This window comes from Anas platyrhynchos, chromosome 4 (genome assembly GCF_047663525.1).
Source record: "Anas platyrhynchos isolate ZD024472 breed Pekin duck chromosome 4, IASCAAS_PekinDuck_T2T, whole genome shotgun sequence".
NCBI classification, from domain to species: Eukaryota; Metazoa; Chordata; class Aves; order Anseriformes; family Anatidae; genus Anas; species Anas platyrhynchos.
In genome coordinates, this window is record NC_092590.1 from 23,626,945 (window position 1) to 23,650,734 (window position 23,790).

General features: G+C 43.0%; 1 protein-coding gene and 1 long non-coding RNA gene across 4 annotated transcripts in view; both read left to right on the forward strand.

The window, feature by feature from the left end:
* The window catches only part of CASP3 (caspase 3), a 12,921-nt gene extending 729 nt beyond the window's left edge, over positions 1-12,192 (forward strand). For 2 of the 3 annotated variants that reach the window (XM_021279218.4, XM_027456288.3), the window contains exons 2-7: positions 4,847-4,939; positions 6,321-6,445; positions 6,957-7,085; positions 8,963-9,138; positions 9,592-9,709; positions 10,617-12,192. In XM_021279218.4, the coding sequence (XP_021134893.1) occupies positions 4,866-4,939; positions 6,321-6,445; positions 6,957-7,085; positions 8,963-9,138; positions 9,592-9,709; positions 10,617-10,843 (849 nt within the window). In that variant the 5' untranslated portion in view covers positions 4,847-4,865 and the 3' untranslated portion in view covers positions 10,844-12,192. Of the gene's footprint in view, positions 1-1,625; positions 1,793-4,846; positions 4,940-6,320; positions 6,446-6,956; positions 7,086-8,962; positions 9,139-9,591; positions 9,710-10,616 lie in introns of those variants that run through there. The other variant, XM_005030494.6, reaches the window with a different exon arrangement.
* A 4,066-nt stretch (positions 12,193-16,258) lies between these two features.
* LOC119716913 (uncharacterized) lies at positions 16,259-23,280 on the forward strand. Its single transcript, XR_011808987.1, has 2 exons — positions 16,259-16,453; positions 16,991-23,280. It is a non-coding gene; the product is annotated as an uncharacterized lncRNA (long non-coding RNA).
* Positions 23,281-23,790: the final 510 nt, after the last annotated feature.

The window sequence follows — 23,790 nt, forward strand, 5'->3', positions numbered from 1 at the left end:
TTTAAGGTCCCTCCCAGCGCAAAGCACGCCGTGGTTGCTGTTCTCTGGTTATCCCTCCTGGTCAGTAATGTCATGTTGAAATATAACATGTGTACCCCCAACAGCCCTGTCAGGCTCCGCAGCGTTATCTCTCGCCGTGGTGATGGATTGATAGGTGTGGACGGGCGAATTAGGGAGGCTTCCGTCAACTCCCCAGATACATTCAGGTCTTACTCATTTTGCAGGCTAACGATGATAAATTAAATTTGGCTTGGCTCTGGAAGATTAGAGTGCTGGCCCAGGGCGAGCCTTTTCCAGCGGCCACATCCAGAGGAGAAGTAACTGCGGAGGGCTCACAAAGCTGGCACGCTCCCATCGGGGGCAGCAGCTTCTGGTGGTGGTGTAACGCCACACAGGAAATATAACGCTGTATTTCACATCTGTGTAGCTTTTTGTACGGTCCGCTATGTCTTCCTTCCATCATTAAGCATCTAATTATCAATAATTGTACATTCTGCAATGTATAACTGGTTTTGCGTATCTGCATTAGCATCACAGCGTTCTGCGTGCACAAAATATCTGCTTTCAGCCCATGTCAGTCACGTAGCCAGAATATTGCAGTCACATGAGGAGGGAAACCGTGCCCCTTTGTAACCTTTGAGGGCATGTTTTATGATTCTGGTTTCTGTTTTGGGTATGCATTTTAACACTGTTACAAGCGGTGCTTTGTGGCAGCTGACCTGAAGTGAACATGTGTTGTCTTGTCCAGCCTGGCTTGCAGATTTCAGGACAGTATCGGTAACTAGAGACAGCTCAGTTATTTGCTCCCTTTCTTGTCTGAGAAGCTTTGGTATTTTCACCACTGTATTGTTAACTTGTCTCGTAGGGTTCAAAATTCAGACAGTGCTCTGAAGAGAAACTTGATAGTTCTCATATGGCAGTGGTGTGATATATGATAAAGTGAATTTAATTTCATTAGATCCAGGTAGAGTAAGTCAGTCCAGGCCAGACTGCAGTAAACGCATTGTTTTATCATCTTCCTAACAAAATAAAAGCATTGGAACAACTACTTGTATAGAGCAAAATACAGTTCTTGCTTTTGTTGTTACACAGGGAGACTGTGGTTCATTCCTCATAGCTTGCTGAGCATAGTGCTGGACCTCTGTCAAGCACTGTGGTTTTCTTTAACTGCTTAGTGCCTCTAAACATCATCGTAGGATCAACTTCACATCCTGTATCTGTCTCATAGGGTTTGTTTGTTTCATTTTTATATATATATATTTTTTTTCAAATACTGAAAAATAGACCATTAACGTAGGCTTCCTAATACTTGCATTACATACTCTACTAGATTAAAGAAAAGCTATTGCTTGTTTTTGCTACTTGGTTTTTTTATTATTATTATTATTATTATTTCTATTTTTAAGTTTCCTGACAGGTGAAAGCTTTTCCTACCTAAACTTTCAGAGGAAAGAATATCAAGGAACAGAATAACCATTTTCAATTAAATCCATAAAGCCCTGTCCTGATTTTTTCCTCATTCCTAAATACCAATAGCTCATTCTCTGCAGGGAAATGTGAATTCTGCTTGACAGAATGACATCACTGCATTACCTCAGCTGAGATGAGGCAATTCTTAGTAGTCTGTTAGAGTCAGCATCATCCTCCAGAGAGCGTTGCTGTCACCCTGACTGGAGCCTGAAAGCAGGCGTTTTGTGCCTAGCAACAAATCAGGTCCCTCTTGGTGGATGCCTTTTGTTCTTTGAAGAAGTGCAGGCAGCTTGGTGTGCTCAGAAGTCCGTGGACATTAAAGGTGAGTTGCAGACTCTATTCTGAAGATGAAGCATACGTATTTTAAATGCCTACTGTGTTATATTCAGGTTTTCTTCATTATCTGTCCGGCTTCTGTAAAGATGCTTGGACAAGCTCCTCTCAAGATGCAGCAGAATGCAGTAGGCTTTCATGCTTCATTAAACAACTGAAGCTGTAGATAATGAGCAATTGCTTTTAGTTAGAAATACTTCTATGGTATCATGCTGCAAAATGCATCTTACATGCCTCAAAAGCAAATTACTGTAATTCACTATAATTGTAGTTTCTGCTAGCCACTTCTGCAAGCTTCATTGTTTCCTTGGCACTGGATCAGGGAGAGCAATTTTAAATTAGGGTTACAAAAGAGTCAAGGAGATAAGTGTTGATTTAAGGACACTTAAATGTTGAAGATCTTTGTTTCTTACTGTTTGCAATGTGAGTTAACGTTCATGTTATAAAAGCAGACAGCAAGCCTGCTGCTGTTCAGCAGTGTTATACCCACTGAGTACCAAAACCAGTCCCTACTGGGATGCAACAGTTTGGTTGGAGCCCATCTGACGTGAACCCAAAGCAGCCTGACAACCTGCTTACCCTCCCTAATGCTTCTGCACTCTGTAGGGCAGAGAGTTTTTAGCTTTCCCTATTCTTTAGCCAAGTCTTTCTCTAGGGAGTTGCTGGAAGCCCATGTTGGTTTATGTGATAGACAGGGTGTGACCACAGCTCAGGTAGTCATGTATTTGCTGGCTTACACCAGTGATCCAGATACTTAAACACAGCTCTTCGTGATGCCAGAGAGCTGCATGGGAAGCTGGGCACTGTGTGAGCACTGTGTCATCCAGGCTATCAGCACAGCTCTCACTACGCCTGCTGGCTGGTTTAGATAATGGGCTCGCTGTGTGATATTGTGCCTTTCTGTGTGGTGTGTGTCTTCGTTACTGTTGGCAGGCAGAAAACACGCAAGCAAACAAGTTGGGTTTTTCCCTGTCTCTCCCAGTGTGGAGGGGCTGGGTTGCTCAGAAGACTCAGAGAGCTGAAGAAAGCTGGGAACTGAAGACAAGGATGACTGTGGTAGGGACAGGGTGAAAGAGGCACAGAAACTCGTGGAATCTGGTCTCTGCTGGGCCAGGGGGACTTGTAGCATCCTTGTCAATGAAAGCCTTTCCTGCCCATGCCTGGGGATCAGAAGCTCTGCTTTTCAGCAACATCTGACTGTGGAGGCACAGGTTGTTGCTCAAGACTCGTTTCCTGTCAACACTAGTGCTCCTTGCCTAATGGTCAGGCTGAGGGCTGGATCACTGTGGTGCCACAGGGCTCAGGTAGTTGAATTTCGCTGTGGGAGTGCTCCCTCTTTTTCCAGAGGGAACTTCTAAGAGATCAAGTTTTGTAGTTAGGCCGAGTGAACCCAGATCGTGGTGCTAGGCAGGCAGCATCAGCATCGCAGACCTACTTTCCACCCACTGATATTGTATTTAAAGTACATTTCGAAGTTATAAACTGAAAATGTATTTTGGAAACTTTATTTCTGAAATAACCAGTTTAAGTGATGCTTCTGTAACTTGGCTGTCAGGCGACCTGTGTATTGTTATACGATATGGTTCTCGAGTCTGGAATAATTTGGTGAACAAAATTTCTGACTTACATCAGCGCTCCAAGATACAGAGCAATAGTATTCAGAATAACCTCAAAGATCTTCTGAAGCCACTAAAAATGTAGGTAAATGCCTCTAAGAAACCAGGAAAGAGAAGGTTGTATGTACCCAAGTTAGTGCTTCTGATGAGTAATTGCTCTACAGAAAACATGTGGGCCCAGGGATATTTATGGTACATTAGAGTGTAAATAAAAAGATAACACAGTAATGTGATAGTGTAAGGAGGCAATTGTAGCTGTAAGTCTCACTTGAGAACCCAAGTCCTCAATAGGAATCTCCATCGTGTCTGACCTACAAGCTTTACTGCTGGGTCTGGTTACATGTACATCCCTATTTACCGAAAATCTGTCTGTTCAGCAAATTTCTTTAAAATTTGTACCTTGGAGTGCCTTGTCTTGTGTCTGAGCATTTATTTCACTTCTAAGCATTTATTATTCTGTCTGATCTGGTGGTTTAGCTTTATGAAGCTTCATCCTTTTTCTGCATCCTGAGTTAAAGATAACATGGTGATGGCTTTAAACTAAAAGAGGGGAGATTTAGATTAGATTTCAGGAGGAAATTCTTCTCTCAGAGGGTGGTGAGGCCCTGGCACAGGCTGCCCAGAGAAGCTGTGGGTGCCCCATCCCTGGAGGTGCTCAAGGCCGGGCTGGATGGGGCTGTGGGCAGCCTGGGCTGGGGGGAGGTGTCCCTGCCCATGGCAGGGGGTTGGAACTGGGTGATCTCAAACGTCCTGTCCAACCCAAACCATTCTGGGACTGTGCTGTAGTGTGTTTCGTGAATATACACAGAGTAACTGGGAGGCAGGCGTAGTGCTTTTATATTGATTCCTGCCTTGGTATCATTCATCCTTTTTTGCCCTACATACTGATCAAAAGTCAACAGCAGTCCACAGCGCAGAAGTCATTCCACCAACTATTTACAGCTATATTGTTAGGTTTTTACATTATTTATGTTGCAATTACCTTCGTTTACACCAATTAGGATGGGATGCAGTAATATGGGATGCAGTAATATTTATGTGCAAACAGATTGCAGAGAAATGATTGATTTCTCAAAATACTATGACCCAAAACCTAATATGGTGTGGTTTTGTACACATCAAGTAACTTGTATTGCTTGGTTTTTAATTTCTCCATCTTACTGAGAAGGAATGATCCAAATATGATATAATATTCATAGTATTAAAATGCTACTAAGACATTTAGGGATGCTTACGCATGTTTTTAAGATGTCTTTCCATTTCTTTGTCTATAGCATAAAGTTATTCTGTGTGAATATTCCCTTCATAATATTCCTGTTTTCTCCATAATGCTAAAAAAAAACCATCACTCTGTGCAAAGCCTTAAAGAAACCTAACAAAAATTAGGCAATCTGGAGTTAATGTTTCTGTTTTCTTATGTTTTCAAGTTGATAATTGAGAGCCAGAATGACAGACGTAAAAGATGGACTACTCTTGGGGGAAGACCTGGCAGATGCAAAATCTTTCCCTGGTTCCAAAGGGTAAGTGAGGTTTTTGTTTTAAGTCACTATGTGTGTTGAGGAATCTTGTGCTGCAACTGAAGATGAGAACTGCAGAAGAAATGCTATTACCATAATTGACAGCTTTACTTTTAAACTATAATCATTTAAAAAAATAAATAAAAAAAATATGAAAACTGTTGTACTGACACTGAAAATATACCATTTCTGACAAAACAGGATGTATGTATGTACAAGGAACTAAAAAACAAAACGCTTAAGGTGCGGTTAGATTTGGCTTAGCAGTATTACCAAGCAGTTAGCTGGTCTTGAAAAGAGAATTCTGTCTCACCCTGTGCTGGATGTTCACAGCTTTTCTTGGACTCCTTCTAGTGCTCACCTGAACTTGCAGCAGCCAGTGCAGTTGCTTAAACTGAACTGCTGTAGATCTATGTGTGCAGAAGCAATATTGCAAGGGGAATTTACAGCAGTGGAAAGGAAGAAAAGAAGTCCTGTGCTTCCTGATGACAGTCATTACATTGGTGTAGCAGTATGATCAAATTACAGCCTGTCTGGGAAGTTGATTTGTTTGTTAACTCATTCTTTTTATTGTTTTAGTGAAAAGTTGATTTAAGAGTATTACAAACTCTTTAATTGTAAAATACAGTATGACAACAGGCCTCAGTCTTACAACCCCTTACCCATGTGTTTAAATGAGGAAAGGCATACTGACTTCAGTATGTGTTGACTGAGTACAATTGAAAACAGCTCCAGAGACACAAGTGGTAGCTAGAGTGCACATTGAGATAAAATTACAGCTACATGTAGCGTCTTCATAATTTTCTAGCTTTTGAATATTTACCTGTGAAAATTCAGTGGTAATATGGCTCTTGCTTGGAATTCAGTTCTAGACTTTCAGTCTTAAATTTATCTTGCTTCCAGATACCTAGCTGCTTAAAAGCAATAGTTTAAAAAGATTTCTTGGTATGATCATTGGTTTCCTTAAGTCACTGTTATGTGTTCTCCTGTGCAAAGGCATTATCACTGTAGCTACAATGCTTCCTTGATTCTTTGAATTTTAAGCTTGTTACAAGTTGCACAGAGGATTACTAGAAATACAGATGACTCTTTTCTTGTTTATTTTTGTGTGTGTAGATTTTACAGAGCTTGAAATATTATTTATTTGGGAGCATAGCTATACAAAGCAGTTTTATTGGTTATTTCAACCTCTGGGCACGTACAGTCTTCATTTGTCTTATGTCAGATCTATTCACTGATTTCGCAGACATAACTTCTATCAAAAAGCAAGTCTTACCAGCTCTGCTGTTTTTGCTAAAATAATAATTTATTTACTTATATATATTAGAAATTAGTGAAGAGAGAACAGAAAGTAACACTTAAAGGTTGTCTGATTTGTGTACAGAATGAATCTACCTGCTAGCAAGTCTATGGACTCAGGAATTCTGCCAGACTACAGCTACAGAATGGATTATCCAGAGATGGGAGAATGTGTTATAATAAACAATAAGAACTTCCACAAAGATACCGGTAATACTTCCAATTTTTCATTTATTTTTTCCATATTTCAGATAAAGTGATGGTATGTATTATTCTTCAGAATTAAATATGCAGTCCAGTTTTGACTGCATTCTAAAATTAAATGGTTTGAATGGGCGTGATTCATTTCAATGTACTCATCTAAATATGCACAGGGAGAACATGTTAGGGTATAGCTTTAATGGAGAGAAAAAACAGGTGGCGATGGAAGTCTGTCTTGCCTTTTAGTCATGACTTCTGTTATGTAAATCTTTTTCTCAGTCTTCATATAAATAGGTGGATATAAAAATAAGTGATAGATAAATCTGCAAAACAGATACAGAGAGGGGTGGGGTGTGCATGTGTGACAATACACTGTGTGACAATGCACTGTTTTTCTATTAGAGTGAATCTGGAATAATGGAATGTTATTCTAGACTGCAGGTATAAGAGAAAATAATTTGTCTGTCTTAGAGCATTTTATCGATATCATATCAAAATGACATGTGTCTTTTATGTATAGGACTGTCATCTCGTTCGGGTACGGATGTAGATGCTGCGAGCGTCAGAGAAGTTTTCATGAAGCTGGGATATAAAACCAAGCTTAGCAATGATCTTTCATGCAGGGACATTATTAAAGTTTTGAAAAATGGTAAGTTATCATATGATATGAATGCATGTTAAATCCACCGCTGTTTTCAAAACCACCTCTAGCCTTCAAATATCTTCTCTTATCATTCTTTTACATGATATTTCACATCTCCCCGTGATTTATTGCTAAAGATAATGTGTATGTCGTTGTTTTTATGTTTTTTCATCTTTGTTGTTTCTCCATCTTTTGTGCCATGACTGTCTCAGTCTCGTCTCCCTTTCTCGTCTTCTAAAGAGGGATGGAAAAACATGCTGCAACTTAAATGCAGGCTGATATATTTTCTGACCTTTGGATCACTGAAATTCTGTGAGTTGGAAAGAGTCCTGTTTTTTGGGTAGAATTGGGTAGAAGGGTTCTGTGCTATATGCTTAGTGGTGTGACCCAGGAGGTATGTTATGATCAAGGGGCCAAAACTGATGGTGTGTGGACTGAATTACTCTAAAAGAGAATTAACTCATGTTTTGTTTGAGTTGTGAATCAAAACATCTTTATCTCAGGCAAGAACTTTATGCTATTGTTTGTGTTAATCCTGTTTTGTTTGGAGCTGGCTATATCTAGGCCACCAAATTAAATGGTGCTCCATAGCCCTGGAATGCAGTCTACTCTAGTTAGCTGTAAGAAGGTTCTCTGGCACAACTGTGGCTCGTGCCTGTTTGCACTCTCCTGGGCTGTTCCTGGTCACAGTTCAGCAGTGAAAGTGTTCCAGGGATTATTCCTAACAGCCAATTAGTCTGCAGTAATCCCCATTTTTAAATTTGCATATTTGCTAACATAGACATAGGCCCTTTAGTGCCAAAGAAGGCTTCCAGGTATGGTTAATTTGATGCCTGTGTGTTGACAGTAGCTGAAAGTGGAAAGTTGTAATCTCTGATTCCAGGCTTCTGTCTTACCCGTGGTATAAGGCCTCCAAACGTACAATAAATAATAGAGCCTGATTGCACCAAACTAGCCTTTTCTGACTCTTCTAGATGCAGTTCTTGTCTTTAGATTATAGAAATGCCTAAGTGTGTGTTTCATGTGAGGAAAAATAAAAAATAGTTCATATTTTCCGAAGTAGAAATTCAGTATTTTGGTAAGCTCTAGAAGAGAACATTTCAGTTTTTGGGATATGTTTCATCTACAAACTCTTATATTTACTTGAGGTTCCAACTAAAAAAAATCCTTTTGGATCCCTTCATTTAAACCTTTTTTTTGTATCTTTTCATATATTTAAAATAATTGTCTTGGTCATCAAATTCAGGCAACAAAATACATCATAGAACATCTGTTGCATGTTCTTTACATACTAAAAGATGAAAAAATAAATCTATAATTGCTCTATAGCAAGCTTAAAGGTCTTCAGGTACGGAACTCAGAGGCCTGAATAATGTTGCTAGACTTCACTAGGGCAAGAGCAGAGAGGAGCATATAATTGTAGTACGTAGGTCCCCCAGCAGCCATAACTTTCACGCTACGTTCAGTTCCTATGTAATCCAAGCCGTTGAAGTGTCCCAGACTGGAAAGAGAGACAAGGCTTCCCTATCCTTTTCCAAAACTTAGAACTTCCCAATCAGTCTGATCCCATATACTGTTACTGTATGAGTGAGGTGTACCATCTGGACTTCAAGACACTGTTGTCTCCTCACAGTGTTCATGGCTTAGTTTTGTGCCCATGTTTTACAGTGGGTAGGGCAGACCTTTAATTTAGGGACTTCTGTGTTCAAACTTCTGAAGTAAAGTAGGCTGGCTCCTTTTGTTCAGAAGTGAAATTGGTTTGAGGTTTCTACGTGTAGGAATAGTTGTTCTTAATTTAATGAGTTCTGTCATATAGGAAATACCAAATGTTCAAAGCTTTTGGGTAAATGCAGTAAGTTATGATATTTCTCTTTTCTTCCAAGTTTCTGAAGAAGATCACAGTAAACGAAGCAGTTTTGTTTGTGTGTTGCTAAGCCATGGTGAAGAAGGACTCATCTATGGTACAGATGGCCCCCTTGAACTGAAAGCAGTAACAAGTCTTTTCAGGGGTGACAAGTGCAGAAGTTTAGCAGGAAAACCCAAACTCTTCTTCATTCAGGTGATGTAAAACTGAACAATGATCTTTGAATCACAAGAACACTTGGAAAAAAAAATTCCCATTAGTTACAAGTACAAAAAAGTTAATTATTCCTAAAGTTGCTTTAAATGGAATTATTTGCAGAATAAGATTCTCTTCAGGTTTGGTATTGATGCAGTCTGCCCTCTGAGATAGGCAGCATTTGTTATAGCTGAAATTCTTATGAATTAAGGTAATGCAAAATCTTTTTCAATGCTAGCAAATATTTTAGTGAGTTTCTGAATGTACTTTTGAATGAATATCTATTTTAACCAAACTGCAATTAATTTAAATAAATGCTTGTTTCTTTTCTTCTGAATCTGGTTAGTCTAATACTCTTCAAAGCTGGAAAAAAAAAATCATTGTTCTGATCATTGTTATCACTGCCTTTTTCTCATGTATATTTTATTTTCCACTCTTCTTTCCAACAAATAGGCTTGTAGAGGGACAGAACTAGATTCTGGTGTTGAGGCAGACAGTGGACCAGATGAAATGATGTGTCAGAAAATACCTGTAGAAGCAGACTTCCTATATGCATATTCTACTGCTCCAGGTGAGAAACTTGCAAAGAAAATCCTTATTTCTGAAACTGTATCCATATATCAGCTTGTATTGATATATTGTACTGAGCATGGCAATTTACAGTTTTGTCCATTCGGTATCTGATTATTTCATTTGTTTGAAAATACAAATTGGAAAATTCAAATTTTCTTCCTTTTATCTTTTCTTCTCCTTGATTTAATTTCTTTTTGAGGTAGTTGTTACTTTCAGTTCCTACAAAAAATAATCTGATTATACATCTTCCTCATTGGCAAACCCTCAAACGTTCATTTGCTGTAAATTTAGTTAATCTGAGTTATGCAAATAAGTTAACAGCAGGAAACAAATGGTATTATTAATTTTGAAAGAAAAGAGCTGTTGGACATCTAAAGATGTATATACAGAAGTGGTGATAAACAGCAGCATATTATCTGTCTGTTGGCTCTACTTTCATCGTAAGCATAGCAGTGGTGACGGAGCCCTTAGTATGCCCATTACATCATGAGTTACCAAAAATAAGCTCCAGTCTTCAATTCATGCATATAGACCTGAAGATAGTGTCACTGAAATCCATTTTGCATCTTGGCTCTGTCTGTCCTATGTCTTTCCTTCATATATGTGTATAGCATGATAAAATAATAAATGGTTAATGGCCAAGGCTGTTGGAGCAGAAGGTAGTTTTGATTTTCTACCTACTTAACGTTTTCTTAGATTAGAAAAGAATGAGACAGTTAGAAAAATCTTTTGGGTTGAAATTTGAAGAGACTATTAAATCTGATAGTTGATTAGTGGTTTGTGTTTTTTATCTAATTATTTTAAAACCTTAACTGCTATTGGTTACATTACATTGTTCTGATAATTGCTATCCTGTCCTATGTCAGAGGCTGCTGCATCTGATCATTTTGGTCTGTCTTCCACAGGCTATTACTCCTGGCGGAATGCAGCTGAAGGCTCCTGGTTTATTCAGTCTCTGTGTAGGGTGCTGAAGGAACATGCAAGGAAACTTGAACTCATGCAGATTTTAACACGTGTAAATCGCAGAGTGTCAGAATACGAATCCTACTCCAATCGGCTGGATTTTAATGCCAAGAAACAGATTCCGTGCATTGTCTCTATGCTCACCAAAGAATTTTACTTCCGTTGCTAGAAGAATTGCACTTTGCAATTTCTCAGTTCACGTTTTTATCTGTAATTTATACACTGTTTTAATATGGAACACCACTTTTAAATCTGAATTACTGTTCACTACTGTGTGTGGAATAATGAACTATCTTAAAATTAGATATGTCCAATATAGTAAACCATAGTATGGATATGCTAGATATGCAAAACTGAGTAGTTGAAGCACAGGCAAGTTTGAAAATAGTGATCTGATAATCTGGAATAATCAGGAAGAAGAGACAGGAAAAAAAGGTCAAATCACTTAATAAGACCTACTTGGTGCTACATTTCATTTGCAGAAGGAGCAGAGAAAAGAAACGGTTCTTGTAAATATAGTTTGGTTCCATATCTTTGCCAATAAGAAGATTCTGAATGCGGTATGTTTGCTGATCATGGTAATATGATAAGTGTCATCATACATTTCGTTTTTAAAAACTCATGTTTTTTGAAGTCAAGGTTATAAACTAGCTTGAACGTATTTTATAACTTATGAAACAAAGTGTGGAAATTGGTCATTTCATTTTTTACATACAATTAGAAAGCATATGTAGAATAAATTCAACTTTGTCCTGATTATTTTCTAATGCTTTGTAGTATGAAGTATCAGGTAAAGTAACTTTATCAACACAGTATCTGTTTCAAAATAAATCTTGTATTTCTGGCCTTGAAGCAGAGTGACTAAGGGACCAGTCTTCCAAAAAATTTATCTCCCTAGGAAAGGATGCCTAATGCAATTTGGTCATATTTGAGGCCACAAGATTCAGTGCAAAAGGAAGTCTGCATTCTGAGTAGTCTGATTTCCTCTTTTGGGGCATAAATTAGTGTAGGTCTGCTTTCTGCTGCGCACATACCACATATAATCTTTATGAAAACCAAGATACATGGTACTGGAGAAATTTCCTTTGTCTATTATCAATTAGGTTAATTATTCATGTCTTTTATAAGACTTTAGCTGAAGTATGTTAACAAATAGTAAATTGAAATCTCTTGATTTTGACTGAATTTTGTGGAATAGGCTTTTAGTAAATTGTAAAAAAAAAAAAAAATAAATAAAAATTTTGGTGATGTTTCAGCTTGTGGCAGTCTTATGATGAATAAAGGAAGACAATGGTAAATGACTATAGGGTGCTTACAAAACAAAACTTGAAACTTGAAATTGTGCAGCATAAATAATGTTAGCAAATTGGTTGCTTCCAGAGGCATTTGGATTTTTTAACTTAAATTAAATATTGTTATCTCAATTGTATAATGTTTTTCTATATGTATTATTTGTTTAGGATCTGATAATTTTTGCAAATTATTTCTAACTTTGAATTATATCTGTTTTTCTCAAAACACTGCTTTCTCTTTTCTTCCCAATCCGCTTTAACACCTAAAGTTGAAGGGAAGTTGCTTTTAAGCATTGTATATGTTATAGCCAGGTGGTGAGTGTAGTGACTGAGACATGGGGAATGCAGGTTCAAAAGTTATAGAGGAGGCAATCTTAAACATTGTAGATAAGTATTCTGACTGCTTGCTGAATAGGAGGAACCTCATCTATGTCTCTTTCAGAAATGTTTTGTGAGAGAGAGATAGTCTGTCTTAGCTGATTGAAGTTTAAGTTTCAGGCAGATTTATTACACATGCTTCTATGGAAAAACTAAGTAGGACCCTGTACAAACATACTTAAAAAAAATAACACAATCATCCCATGTGTGGGATTCTTCATATAGTTTGTGAATTGCAACAAGCAGCTGCGCAGTGAGATGCCTGAAGTGGCTGATAGTTCTGTTACTCTACTCCAGAGTGACTGGGAACAGGAATGTTCCTTGAATTCTTAGGGTATTTTTGTTGTGAAAAAGTCCTGTCACTGAGTATGCTCATCCCTTGGATTTAAAAAGGTCTTGATCTTTCTGATCTTGATCCTTCTTCATTTTTCCATGAATTGTGTTTCTCTTGAAGTATTCATTTATCTTTTTTCTCTACCTCATGAAGTATTGACAGCTGTGAAGTTTGAATATAGTTCTCCCTTTAAATTTGCTTGGCAGGTATTGTGTTCATGTCCTAAAATAGCTGATTAATAGCAGATTGAATGTGCAGCACATCCATCTTTTGCATAATTAACTAAGATTGCACTCTTGGATCATTTTTGTTTCATCTGACACCTGCCCCTCCTTCCCCTGAAAAAGGCAGGGGTAGGGAAGCCTGAAGAGGTGATGCGAATGCTGTAGCACAAGTAATATGGAGTCATTATGTAAAAAGAAATATGAATTCCCCTCAAGTCTGCTATAAAGAAAACAAGTCAAACCCTCAGCCTCCATGTTAACTTCTTGAGCCATGATTAGCAGCAATAAAAATTGAGTGTCCCAAAATGCATAAGCCTTGCATTATGCATCCAAAGTCAGCTGTGTTTATTTAAACAGAAACAAGTTTGCTAAGCAGTAACAAAGCTTAGTACGTAGAGCATCGTGTTTTTTCTGAGAGCTGTATACAATTGCATGTTCTGTCCCACCTAAAGCAGTAGCATTTCAATCACAGGGGAAAGAGTGCTGAAGAAAGCGAAGGAGTCTGGCAGTTAGTTTGATCAGTCAGACATTCTGTTGAAATCTGGGCAGTGTTTTTACTGCAGAGGTATTTCAGCCCCACAACTACTACTCCAAAATAGCTGCTTTGACTGGAGGAGCTCCGCTGTCCCCAGGTCCTGAGGATATTGCAGAATTGCACTCAGCTTTTGCAAGCAGAAACTGGATGTATGGGCTCTAGTCTCGTCTTTGCTATGTTGTGGTGAAATCCTGGGTAACTCCCAACTCCGTCCTTTGCAGCCCTACAATATTAGAATAAAACCACCAGCAACTGCCTCAGGATCCTTCATGAGAAATCTGGTGTAATTCAGATTCTGTTGTATATCAGAACTATTACATAATCCTGCTTCACAAAACTTAGCCTGCTAAAGTTGTCATTACAGACAGTAATCCCATTTTGGATTAAAGGAGATCTCTAAAGGAAAAGTGATTCTACAACTTTTCTCGTGTTCACTAAAATAGAGAAAAACAAAGTCAAAGGTAAGCTGCAATGAATTTAGGATATTTAGGAAGATGTATAGGTAGGGCTTAGGGCAAGAAGCATGTTCCCATTGATCCTTTCCTCTCAGTACAAGAGCTGTGTTTCACTCCAGGTGAGGAAATTGCTCCACGGAGCCAGGAAGGCTTTGGGGTTACTTCTAGCCAAGAGCTGGTGTTCCCACAAGTGTAGCTTAAGGGCAGAGAAAGAGCCAGGTGGAGAAGGGTGGAGGTGAGAACATCCTTGAACACCATCTGGCAAGGAGGATTTTAGGTCTGGATAGAGCTTGTAAACTAAGCTCATGGTAACTGGACAAAATACAATCTAATTGAACAGGTGAAATCGGGACAGTGTGTAAAACCAAAACAGCCCCCATGGCATTCACAGCATCCATCCCAGCCCTCCCAAGCTGCAGTCTGTGGCTGTTGCCTCTTGCTATGGCACCTGTAAAAGACTTAGTTCCACTGATGCTGTAGATGCCTTTCAGGTAGCTGAAGGATGCAGCAAAGCTTCCCATTAACCACTCCTTTGTATTATTTCTGATAGTTTAAAAATAAGTTATCTTGATAAAGCAGAATTCAAATCATTCAAAACTCCAAATACACTGGGACACATATACTGTAATGTTTTTGATTGCAAATAGCTTTTTATATTCAAATTATATTTGTTAATGCAAGCTTATTATTTGTTTATTTACTGCTGAGGACGGGCAGTAGGCATACAAAATCACATCTAGAAATATTAACAGTATGGGTAGTAAAGGATAACAGCAGAAGAGTTTTCTCCCTATACCCTGTAAGGAATTATACTTAATCCAAGGAAAAACTCCCTCTCAGTGTTATATTTGCTCCTGTTGGTGAGTGTCTGCAGCAGGAGAGTCATAGCAGAACAGCTCTTTCTCTTGCCACCAAGGTTCAGAGACAAACTACTGCTTCATCACCACGGGGTGTCACTGTAGATAGCGCAATAACCCACAAAACTCACATTAATGGACAATTTGAAAACAAAACCGAAACCCTCCTGCATGACGCAACCCTCTCACACCTCCCAGTGGCTGCTTTCTGTCGGCCTGGGTGTTTATTGCTGCCGGGGACTCACATCCCAAAGAACACGGGAATATCACATCACCAATGGCCAAGAAAGCCTCCCCCTGCCTTTCTCATCACATATTCAAGCAGAACTGAATCAGCTCGTTTTAAGGCCAAAAGGGGCTGTCTCTAGACCCACCCAGAGGACACTCCCAAATACAAAGCATCTCCCACTGCGGATGCTGCCAGACCACCGATGCATGGAAAATGTTGTAATATTTAATAATTTAAAAATGCATCCCAACAAAAAAAAAAACTCCTGCCATACCTGTGGTGATGGTCTTTAAACAGAAGGATGGTGCAATAACTTGTTTTGCCTGCATCATGAAAGGCAATTGCTGAAAATACATGGAGAGAAAAACTTGTTTTGTAAGCTCTCAAATATTATATTTGTGTCTGTGAGCCTTCAAAATCTAATTCAGTAGTTGGGACTTTCCTGGATGACCATAGAACTAAAATTAACACCTAACATTTCCAACCAAATAAAACATTTTTTTTTTTTCATTGCTAGAGACCAAAATGTTATGTCATGAAGTCAGTCTCATAATTAAAGTGCCTCAGAAGTAATAAAGATGCACAGTATTCATTTTCCAAAAGTATTTTGTTTTGTTTAGTGCTTGCAGGCAAGACTCTGAATTGGCCTCAGTAACTCACAGCTGCTGCCCCCAGAGCTCAGAGGACTTGTTTCGGCCAGCGATGGTGCTCTGCCTCTGCTTGCTGCACACAGAAGGCCACAAAGTTTCCGTCTAGCTGAAGATGTTGAGCTTCGTGTGGGCTCAGCTGGTGAAATTCAGTAGCGCAGGGTATAGAAGACTGACCTAGATGATATTAATTGGTTCACCTGGATTTATATTGTGTACAGAAACAGACCATTCAAAGTTGTCTAATTACCCTTAAAAAGGACCAGGCAGCAGGTTTTCCTTTGTATACCTAAAATAGCAATATTAGCTGAGTGGTCTGAGAGTCTCTGATGCAAGGGTGGGCCTGAGGATGAAGAGTACTGCCACAGCCCTTCATGGTCATTAAGAAATAACCCTGTCACCATCTAAGGAGAGCAGTGGGAACCACCAGCACTGTGCAGTTTACACTTTTCTGCACAAAAACATAGTTAAAACTAAACTTTGGCAGCTGCCTTACAGAGGAATTTGGTTTTGTAGGATCCTTCTTAACAGACACCAGAGTTTCCTCTTTCCCTTTCAACTTCTGGTACCAAAATGAGAACGCTTTGGGTTCCCTTTTAATCCCATTCAGCTGAAAGCAGCTTCCTCAAACACACAGCCCACACCTCTCCTGCATGGCACCCTGCAAAAAGGCTGGCTGAAGGGAGGTAAACCTTGCCTCGTTAGCAGCAGGCCTTAACGAGGTAAAGGCCTACTGCAAAGGCCCTGAACCCTTCTGTGCCTCCTCCTCCCTGGCTGGTTCCTGTGCCCAGCATGGTGGTTCTCCTGGCCCTGCTGGCTAGACTACAGGTAAGGCTGGTGGCCCCACATGTGCAGCCCTCTCCGTGCCCTTTATTAATACAAAGACCTCAGAAGGCAATCAACAACCCCAGGTGAGCTGCGGCCCCTCCTCGCCTCAGGCCTGACATTTAATGCAGACATACATTCACCTGAGGTCCCTAATTCTTGGCTAGCCTTTGCCTGCCCGCCATTGGGTATGCATAAGATTATGTGACCCTATTATAATGAAAAATGTCTTCTGAGGTGTGTGGAAGACCAGAGAAGCAGTGAGGGAAGGCAGCAGCTTCACTGAGTCTCCAGCAGCACTGAGCTGCTCTCAGCGGGCCTGTACCTTCCTTGCCTGGTGCTACGAGGGAAAGCATCCAGCTGCAAAATGCAAACCAGGCTCTTCCCCTGCTTTCACTTCTCACTGTATTTTATGCCTGTTGCCCTCCCAAGGGCTGTATGTGATGTGTAACCCCTCTCTGACTGGCACCCAGCTGTACTGGAGCATTCTGGTCCAGCTGTAGACCAGTTCCAAGAGGCAGCTCTTGCATTTCTCCAAAGGACCGTGGGTTTCTAAAGCCAAGCCCAAAAGGTGCCCAGACACCACAGGGAGATGATTCATGAGCTCAGCTGGCTGGATCAGCTTTGGGACCAATGCTCTGCCTCGCCCCCATCCCAGGAGCCACCACCTCCACACAGGACTGCCTGAACCCCACAGCCCTCAGCTGACGACAACCTGCTTGCTAAGGCCAGCTGGAGCGGTATGGCTTCCTCATGTTGTGCTGGGCTTGGTTTCTGCAGGGTTAGGGCAAGTGGCAGGGGCAGCCCAGCTATACTTGCTGCAGGGGTGGTGAGGAGGAGGGTGGCCAAAGGGACAAGGACAGTCTTTTCTGTGGCCCATGTGTAATTGTTGCTTGCCATGACAGAGATACCTTTGAGGGCATCGGTTCCCAATCTCACTGAGAAACAGCAGGGTTTGGGGTCATGCTGGAACTGGCTAAAAAAGACACACGGGGAGCTGCGAGGGCACCTGCGGGCTCTGCTCCTGGGCTGCCCATGCCCCGCTCGGGGCCAGCATAAACACCCCTTGCTGGGGTGTACGGTGTGCAGACCATAGCGCAGGCTTGACCTGCTGGGCATGCCAGCATGGGTATTTTTAATCAGCTTTCCCCGAAGGTACCTCCTCTTTCCACAGCTCAGAGCCACCAGGGGAGATGCAGTGGGACGAGCTGGGGCAGCGAGAAGGGGGACACCGAGGGCGAGGTGGCACCTGGGGCTCCAGTGGCCAGGCACCTTGCAGCAGCTCTGCGAGCTCTCCCCAGGGGGACGGGGGGCTCTGCAGCAGCCTATGGGCTGCTCCGAGTCTTTCAGGCTGGATGCTGACCTTAGGAATGTAATCAGAGAGCTGATTATAAATAGTTTGTGCAGTTGTTGATGAGATTAAAATGTGCTGCGGCAGGCAGTTGGAGGCAGGGGGTTACTCCAGTGTGTGCCCAGGATGCTGCGTGCTCGTTAATCTCCGGGTGCACGTCAAGCCTGAAAAGGGGAAGTGGCTAAAAAAATGCTCAGAAAATGCTCCCAGGGAGGGGGGGAAGGAGGAAGCAGCCTGGCTTACAAAACAGGGGGTGCAGGACAAAAGGGGCCAGGGAGCAGGGAAAATTGAGGAGGAGGGAGGGTGGTCGCTGCAAGCCTTCAGGGTGGCGACCATCCTGCAGGTATGGGGTGGGCTGAGCTCAGAGCCGAGACACACAAACCTGCAAGGAAAAAGGAGCAAAACCATAAAAACAGGGGAGTGCACTAAATAACAGAAGTAAAAACCTCCAGGTGTGTCAGTGCTGGTTTGTGTCCCCCTGGCGGTGTGTAATGGGTCTTGGGAGAAAGGCAGGGAAAAGGCAGAGGGGAAGGAGAAGTGCAAGAGGTGGGCGATGGAGCAGGTCAGGGCACAGCAATAGCTGTGGCAGCATGCCGGACAGGCACAGCAGGGCTCTAGGAAGGGCTGACTGTGAGCTTGGGCAGGAGCAGAGGAAAGCTAATGCCTCCTGGGACAGCCCAAACCTTCCCACATTGCAGCCTCAGAGACCTCAGAAGTGAGGGACTCAAGCCAGGTAGGTCCAGAGAGAAAGGAAAAGGGATCAGGGAGATGGTGCTGGGCAGTGCAAGAGGCAGCAATCTGCCACGGGGTTTTCTGTGGTTACACTGAAGAGTTTTAAGGAGAAATTAGAAGGTAGCCAGGAGCTGCGCAAGATGCCTCACCACAGCATCTTCCAAGTGTGAGTAGCAGCTGGGAACAAAGCAGAGGAGCAGAGGTGACTTCACTGGACAACAGGCACCAGGAAAGGCCTTGAAAGCCAAGAGAGGCATCCTGTGTCAGAAAACCATACTCAGAATGGTGAAACTGGGTGCCGAAGGGCCAGAGTGGTCACTGGACAGGCACAGAGAAAGCTCTAGGAGAAGGAAGACGAGGAATCATATTTTATCAACATTAAGCTTTTTGCTGACAAGAGGAGTCATCGGGGAGACTGCCTGTTTTATAGCATGGCAGGAGAATTACGTCTGGAGCAGACAGTGGGTTCATCAGTAGGGGATGGAGCCGAATTTGTGGTTGTGGGTGAAGGAATCCTGGAGATGAGATGTGCAAGGACAGCGGGAGGAGGTAAGTGGCTCATTTACCATGTAAAGCCTGAGGATTTGGGCGAAAACTGCTCATCCATGTAATATATAGATGCTGGAATTTTGCTGAGAGAATAATGAAAACAAAAATATGAAGGATTAAAATAAGCACTCTAAGAAATACCACAAAGATCATATTTTCTCCCCCTTACTTCAGAACAAAATAGCGGTTATTGGCCTTGTCCTGATGACTGAAATGCAGATGAGGTGTGCCTTACTGCTGACCCCTGAGCACACACAACAGCAGTGACAGCAGCAAATTTCACGGACACCCAGCTCTGAAGAAATTGGCTCAAATACTGCCACGGAGCCAGCGCAGCACTCTGCTTGGAGCTGTGCCTGGGGCAGGATCTCAGCGCCCCTGATGTGAATAGATAGGGATCAGGGTTACCAAGTTATAACACTGTGAGGATCAGGCTGGAAAACAACCCAGCACCTGAAGGGACCAATTTTTTTCTTTCCCAAGGCCTGAGCAGAGTGAGAAGTCGAACGCTCTCTCCTGACACGAGACATGGCAATAGAAATATTAAAAATAATGCTTCTATGAACAGTGAAACTTCAGTAGTCTAATTTCCTGTGGCTTTGTGCTTCCTGTTTATGTTCCTTTCATGCCACGTGTGGTGAGGGGTGAGCTCTGAGCAGAGCTTGCTTGGGGCTCTGCACGCTCCCTGTCTGGGCTGATGCCTGCATCCCCTCAGTGCAGGAGCTGCCCCCCGCCTGGTATAAGGCGAATCACTTATAATCAGGCCTGCAGCTGAATCAAGACAGTAAAGGAATAAAACTGTTGTGTCATCAAGCTTAAATTTGGAAATTAGACTCTAATGTGGACGTGAGTGCAGGCACTGTCGCGGAACAGCAACCTATCTGTGTGCAAGGGCGCTGCACCAGACGGGAGCAAAACAGCACAGACCCCTGGAGCCCCAGGATGGGATCTGGAGAAGTGTAAAAGTGAAGAGGCAAGTTTCTGCTGTCCCAGGCCCATTGTTCTGGCTGTGTCTCAATCTATGCATGGCTGAAACGATAGCAGCGGAGTTCACCATTTACCTCCTTCCTGAAACAGAGGATCGTTTGTGTGGCCGCCCTGCCAAGCATTGCGGAGCACTCCAAACACCGATGGCAGACGTAAGCAGACTCAATCGCAGGTGCCGCCCATTTCCAGGCTGCTTTCACTTGAAGCCTTTGAGGTCTAGATGAAAGGCGAGCACGGCCAGAGCAGCACCGGCACAACGGGCCTGCTGACATCCCTCGGGGGTGTTAGCAGGAAAATGGAAAACCTGCAACTCAGAGCTAACGTGATTAGAGACCGACAGAGCTCCTCTGTGCTGCTGGTGAGGCAGGGAAAATATCCAAAAAAAGAGAGGAAAAGAGTTGGGTCAGGTTTGCAGAGGTGGGGAAAGAGTAGAGGGACGAAGATGCTCGCCTATTTCTGGTGTTGCTATGGTTCGTGCAGCTGTTTGCAATAAACACAGCAAGGGAGATGGTCCCAGGCTAAAAGGAGCCCAGTGATGATGGAAGCTCAGGAAGCCCTCCAAGTTCTGTGGCTTTTGTCCTCTGAGCCTTTCCTTCAAGCTAGCAAAACAAACAGCAGCCTTGCACATGAGCAGCAGCATCTGAGGGCTGGTGGGAAGCCAGAGAAGAAGGACAAGGGCACAGGGCTCACAGGGTGGTGGGGTGCCTTTCACCAGCACCACCAATAACACAAGGAAGAGGGGCAGCTCTGAGCAACCTGCCTTCTTTTGCCTTTGTCACGTCCTCAGTTAGTCATGAATAACACAACACAGTCTGTGACTTTGGGGGTAAAAAACACGTTACTTGGCCTTGGCCTTCTCTTTGGTTGGTGGCTGTGCTGGGAGATCAAGGGGCAGAAGAGCTACGGTGAAGCTAGTGAAGCTAGAGTGTGAGTGAAGGGGTGGGGGGACAGGCCAGGCAACGGAGCTCTTCTCAGAGCTACCCTCCCTGCCCATTCCCCTTCACATCTGAATCCGTGGGGCACAGCAGCCTGTGGCTTTGGCCCAGGGATGTGGGGAGCAGTGGCACAGCTGGACAGGGTGGGATGCTCCGTGCCACCACCATCCTGAGACGCCTGGGGACACCGGCCATGAACATGGGCTTTAAGGAGATGCTTTTGGAGCAGCTTGGAGCAGTGGTGATGTTGCTGCTGAGAAGGATGGGAGCTAAAAATCACCACAAACGGCTGTGGATTCCTGCTTCAGGGCCTGAGAGGGATGGGGTGCTGGCAGGGCAGCTGGAGAGCTTGGCTTCACAGACAGAACACCCCAGGTTGGGGAGAGAGCAGGGACAGGTGAATAAAAACCTGAAATACGGATCGGAAAGAGAAGAGGAAGCTTGCAGGAGCCTCACCAGCATAGCTGCTAATAGCTTTTGTGTAAATGTTATTTGCAAGTATTCCACAAACTATTTATGACTGTTTTATGTGCGCTAAGTGTTTGCTCGCCAAGAAATGACACATTACCCTTTCTTTGAAGCTGACTGGGAATTATTACCACCTGCTTATCAGGCTTTTACATATCTAGCCCAAGGTACAATGCTATAATGCTTTCCAGCAAAGAGAACTCTTGACTCCGCAGCCAGATCCGCTCCAAAAGCGAAATGGTGGTGTGGGAGCAGAAGAAATGCAAGAAAATTATACATAATTACTTTTCCTCCAGCTCTTTTATGCAGGGAACAGGTGACTCAGCATTCCCATAAAGCTACCTTAATGGGAGAGGAGGAGCTCTGTCTTGAACTGGCAGCTGTCCGCCCTTGCCTTTGCTTCTGATATCTGCCTACTAAAACTTACCTTCAGGGCCGGTTGTTGCTTATCAGCGCAGTAACATGCATACTTGTGGAGTGCTCCTTTCTTCTTTCATTAAAAGGAGGATTTCCCACCCCACATGCAATTATTTAAAGCAAGGTGCAAATAGGCAAATAATAACCACAAGCATCTGAGCTTTTTTTTTTTTCCCCCCCAAAAATAATCCCACTAATTTATTCTACTAGTGATGTCTAGCTGGGTTCACAGGTCCAGCTGCTGTGCCATGTCTTATAGAGCTAAGGAAGCAAGCCTGCCCCTGTTTGCTGTCTCCTTGTTTTACGTGACTGAAGTAGCTGCTTTCTGGTTGCTGTTGTTTGTTTCTCTAAGGTACTGAAAACACACGGACAAATATAACGTGACACTGGAGCACCACTGCATAGAGCAATATTGCTATTTGCAGCACTGCACAAGAGCGGGGATCCTGAAAAAGCAGGGCACATTTGTGCCAGGCACTGTAAAACTGACCAAGACGAGACTGCTCAGCAGGTGAAGCACACCATGAGCCTGAGTTCTGCGCTGCACGGTGCTAATTAAATTAGCCCATTCAAAACAAAGCTCCCACTCATATTTGCTATTAATAGCCAACAGTTTTCCTCCTCTGTCCCCTCCCACAACCTCTCTCTCTTCCAGTGATAAAGCAACCCTACGTGGGGGGCTGAGAGCTCTCGCACACCAACAGGAGGAGTTCAGCACCTCGCCGGCTGGCTCACTGCCACCTTCCCCAGGATGCTTTCCCCGTAAGCCCACCCCGTCGGTGATGGCAAATTCTGGGAACAGGTGGTTTGAAGTTGGTGTTGGGTCTTGTTCATCCTCTGACACTGGTTTTCTGCTCGCCCCTTGTATCCCTCCTCCGAAGGAGTCTCTCCTTGGCTGTGCCGGCTTAGCAAACCTGAGAACAGGGCAACGGTCAGAGCGACAGAAATGACTTGGCAAAGGAGAAGTGCAGCATGATGGGCTTCAGGAGAGATGAGTCACCAGCGATCTGCACTCCAGAAACAGCTCACCAGAGCCAGCTGCTGCGTTTCAGAAGACGGTCTTACTGGACTCTGCAGGCTAGCAACAAAGGTGCAGGAGGGGAGCTCAGCTTCAGCTATTTCAGCGCATGCAGGAGCCGATGCATCTGCTTGTGCCTGGGGAAGACGGACAGTCTGGGATGTGGAGGCTCTCCAGAGGTCAGCCTTGCTGCTTTGGAGATGCACAGGCAGTCAGCAGGCCTTGCTACTCTCCCATTGATCATTAAGCACTGACTAGAAAAGACAAAATAGCCAAAGCTTCAAAGAGGGTTCTCACTTGGAAATGGCCCTGTAACTCTCAGTGACCATTTTTACTTAAGGTAGAAGAGCCTAAAATTAAATGTTTATAATTGGATCCTTTATTTATTTATTTATTTAAGGGTCACATTTGGCCATCACCCAGTCTGTGTTGCAGTGTGGGGACCGCACCAAGGAGGAAAGGCTCGAGCTGTATTTAAGCAGCCCCACAGACGTGTGGCCTCCGAGGCTGCTGCGGGCATGGAGCACTGCCTGGCTTGCCATCAGGAGGCAGCCTGAGCTGGGATGCTGCTCCATGTTGCTTCTGGCACCCTTTCTCCTTTAACACAGCCTGGGCTCCCACTTGTACCAGACAGAGGCCAGAAATGGGCTAAAAAGACTTGGAAGTCTTCTCTCTGTGCCGGTGGGGTAGGAGCTGGTGGGGCGACGGCCCATGCTGCTGCTCTGTGAGGCTGGTGAGGGAATAGGTCTGGTGAGCCCTTCTGTGATGCGTGCCCCAGGAAAGAGTTCCTTATACATGAAAATCCACTACAAACAGAAAGCGAAAAGAGAAAAAAAAAAAAATCTCTTCCCCGTCAACAAAGAGAATTGGCCTGATTTTAATA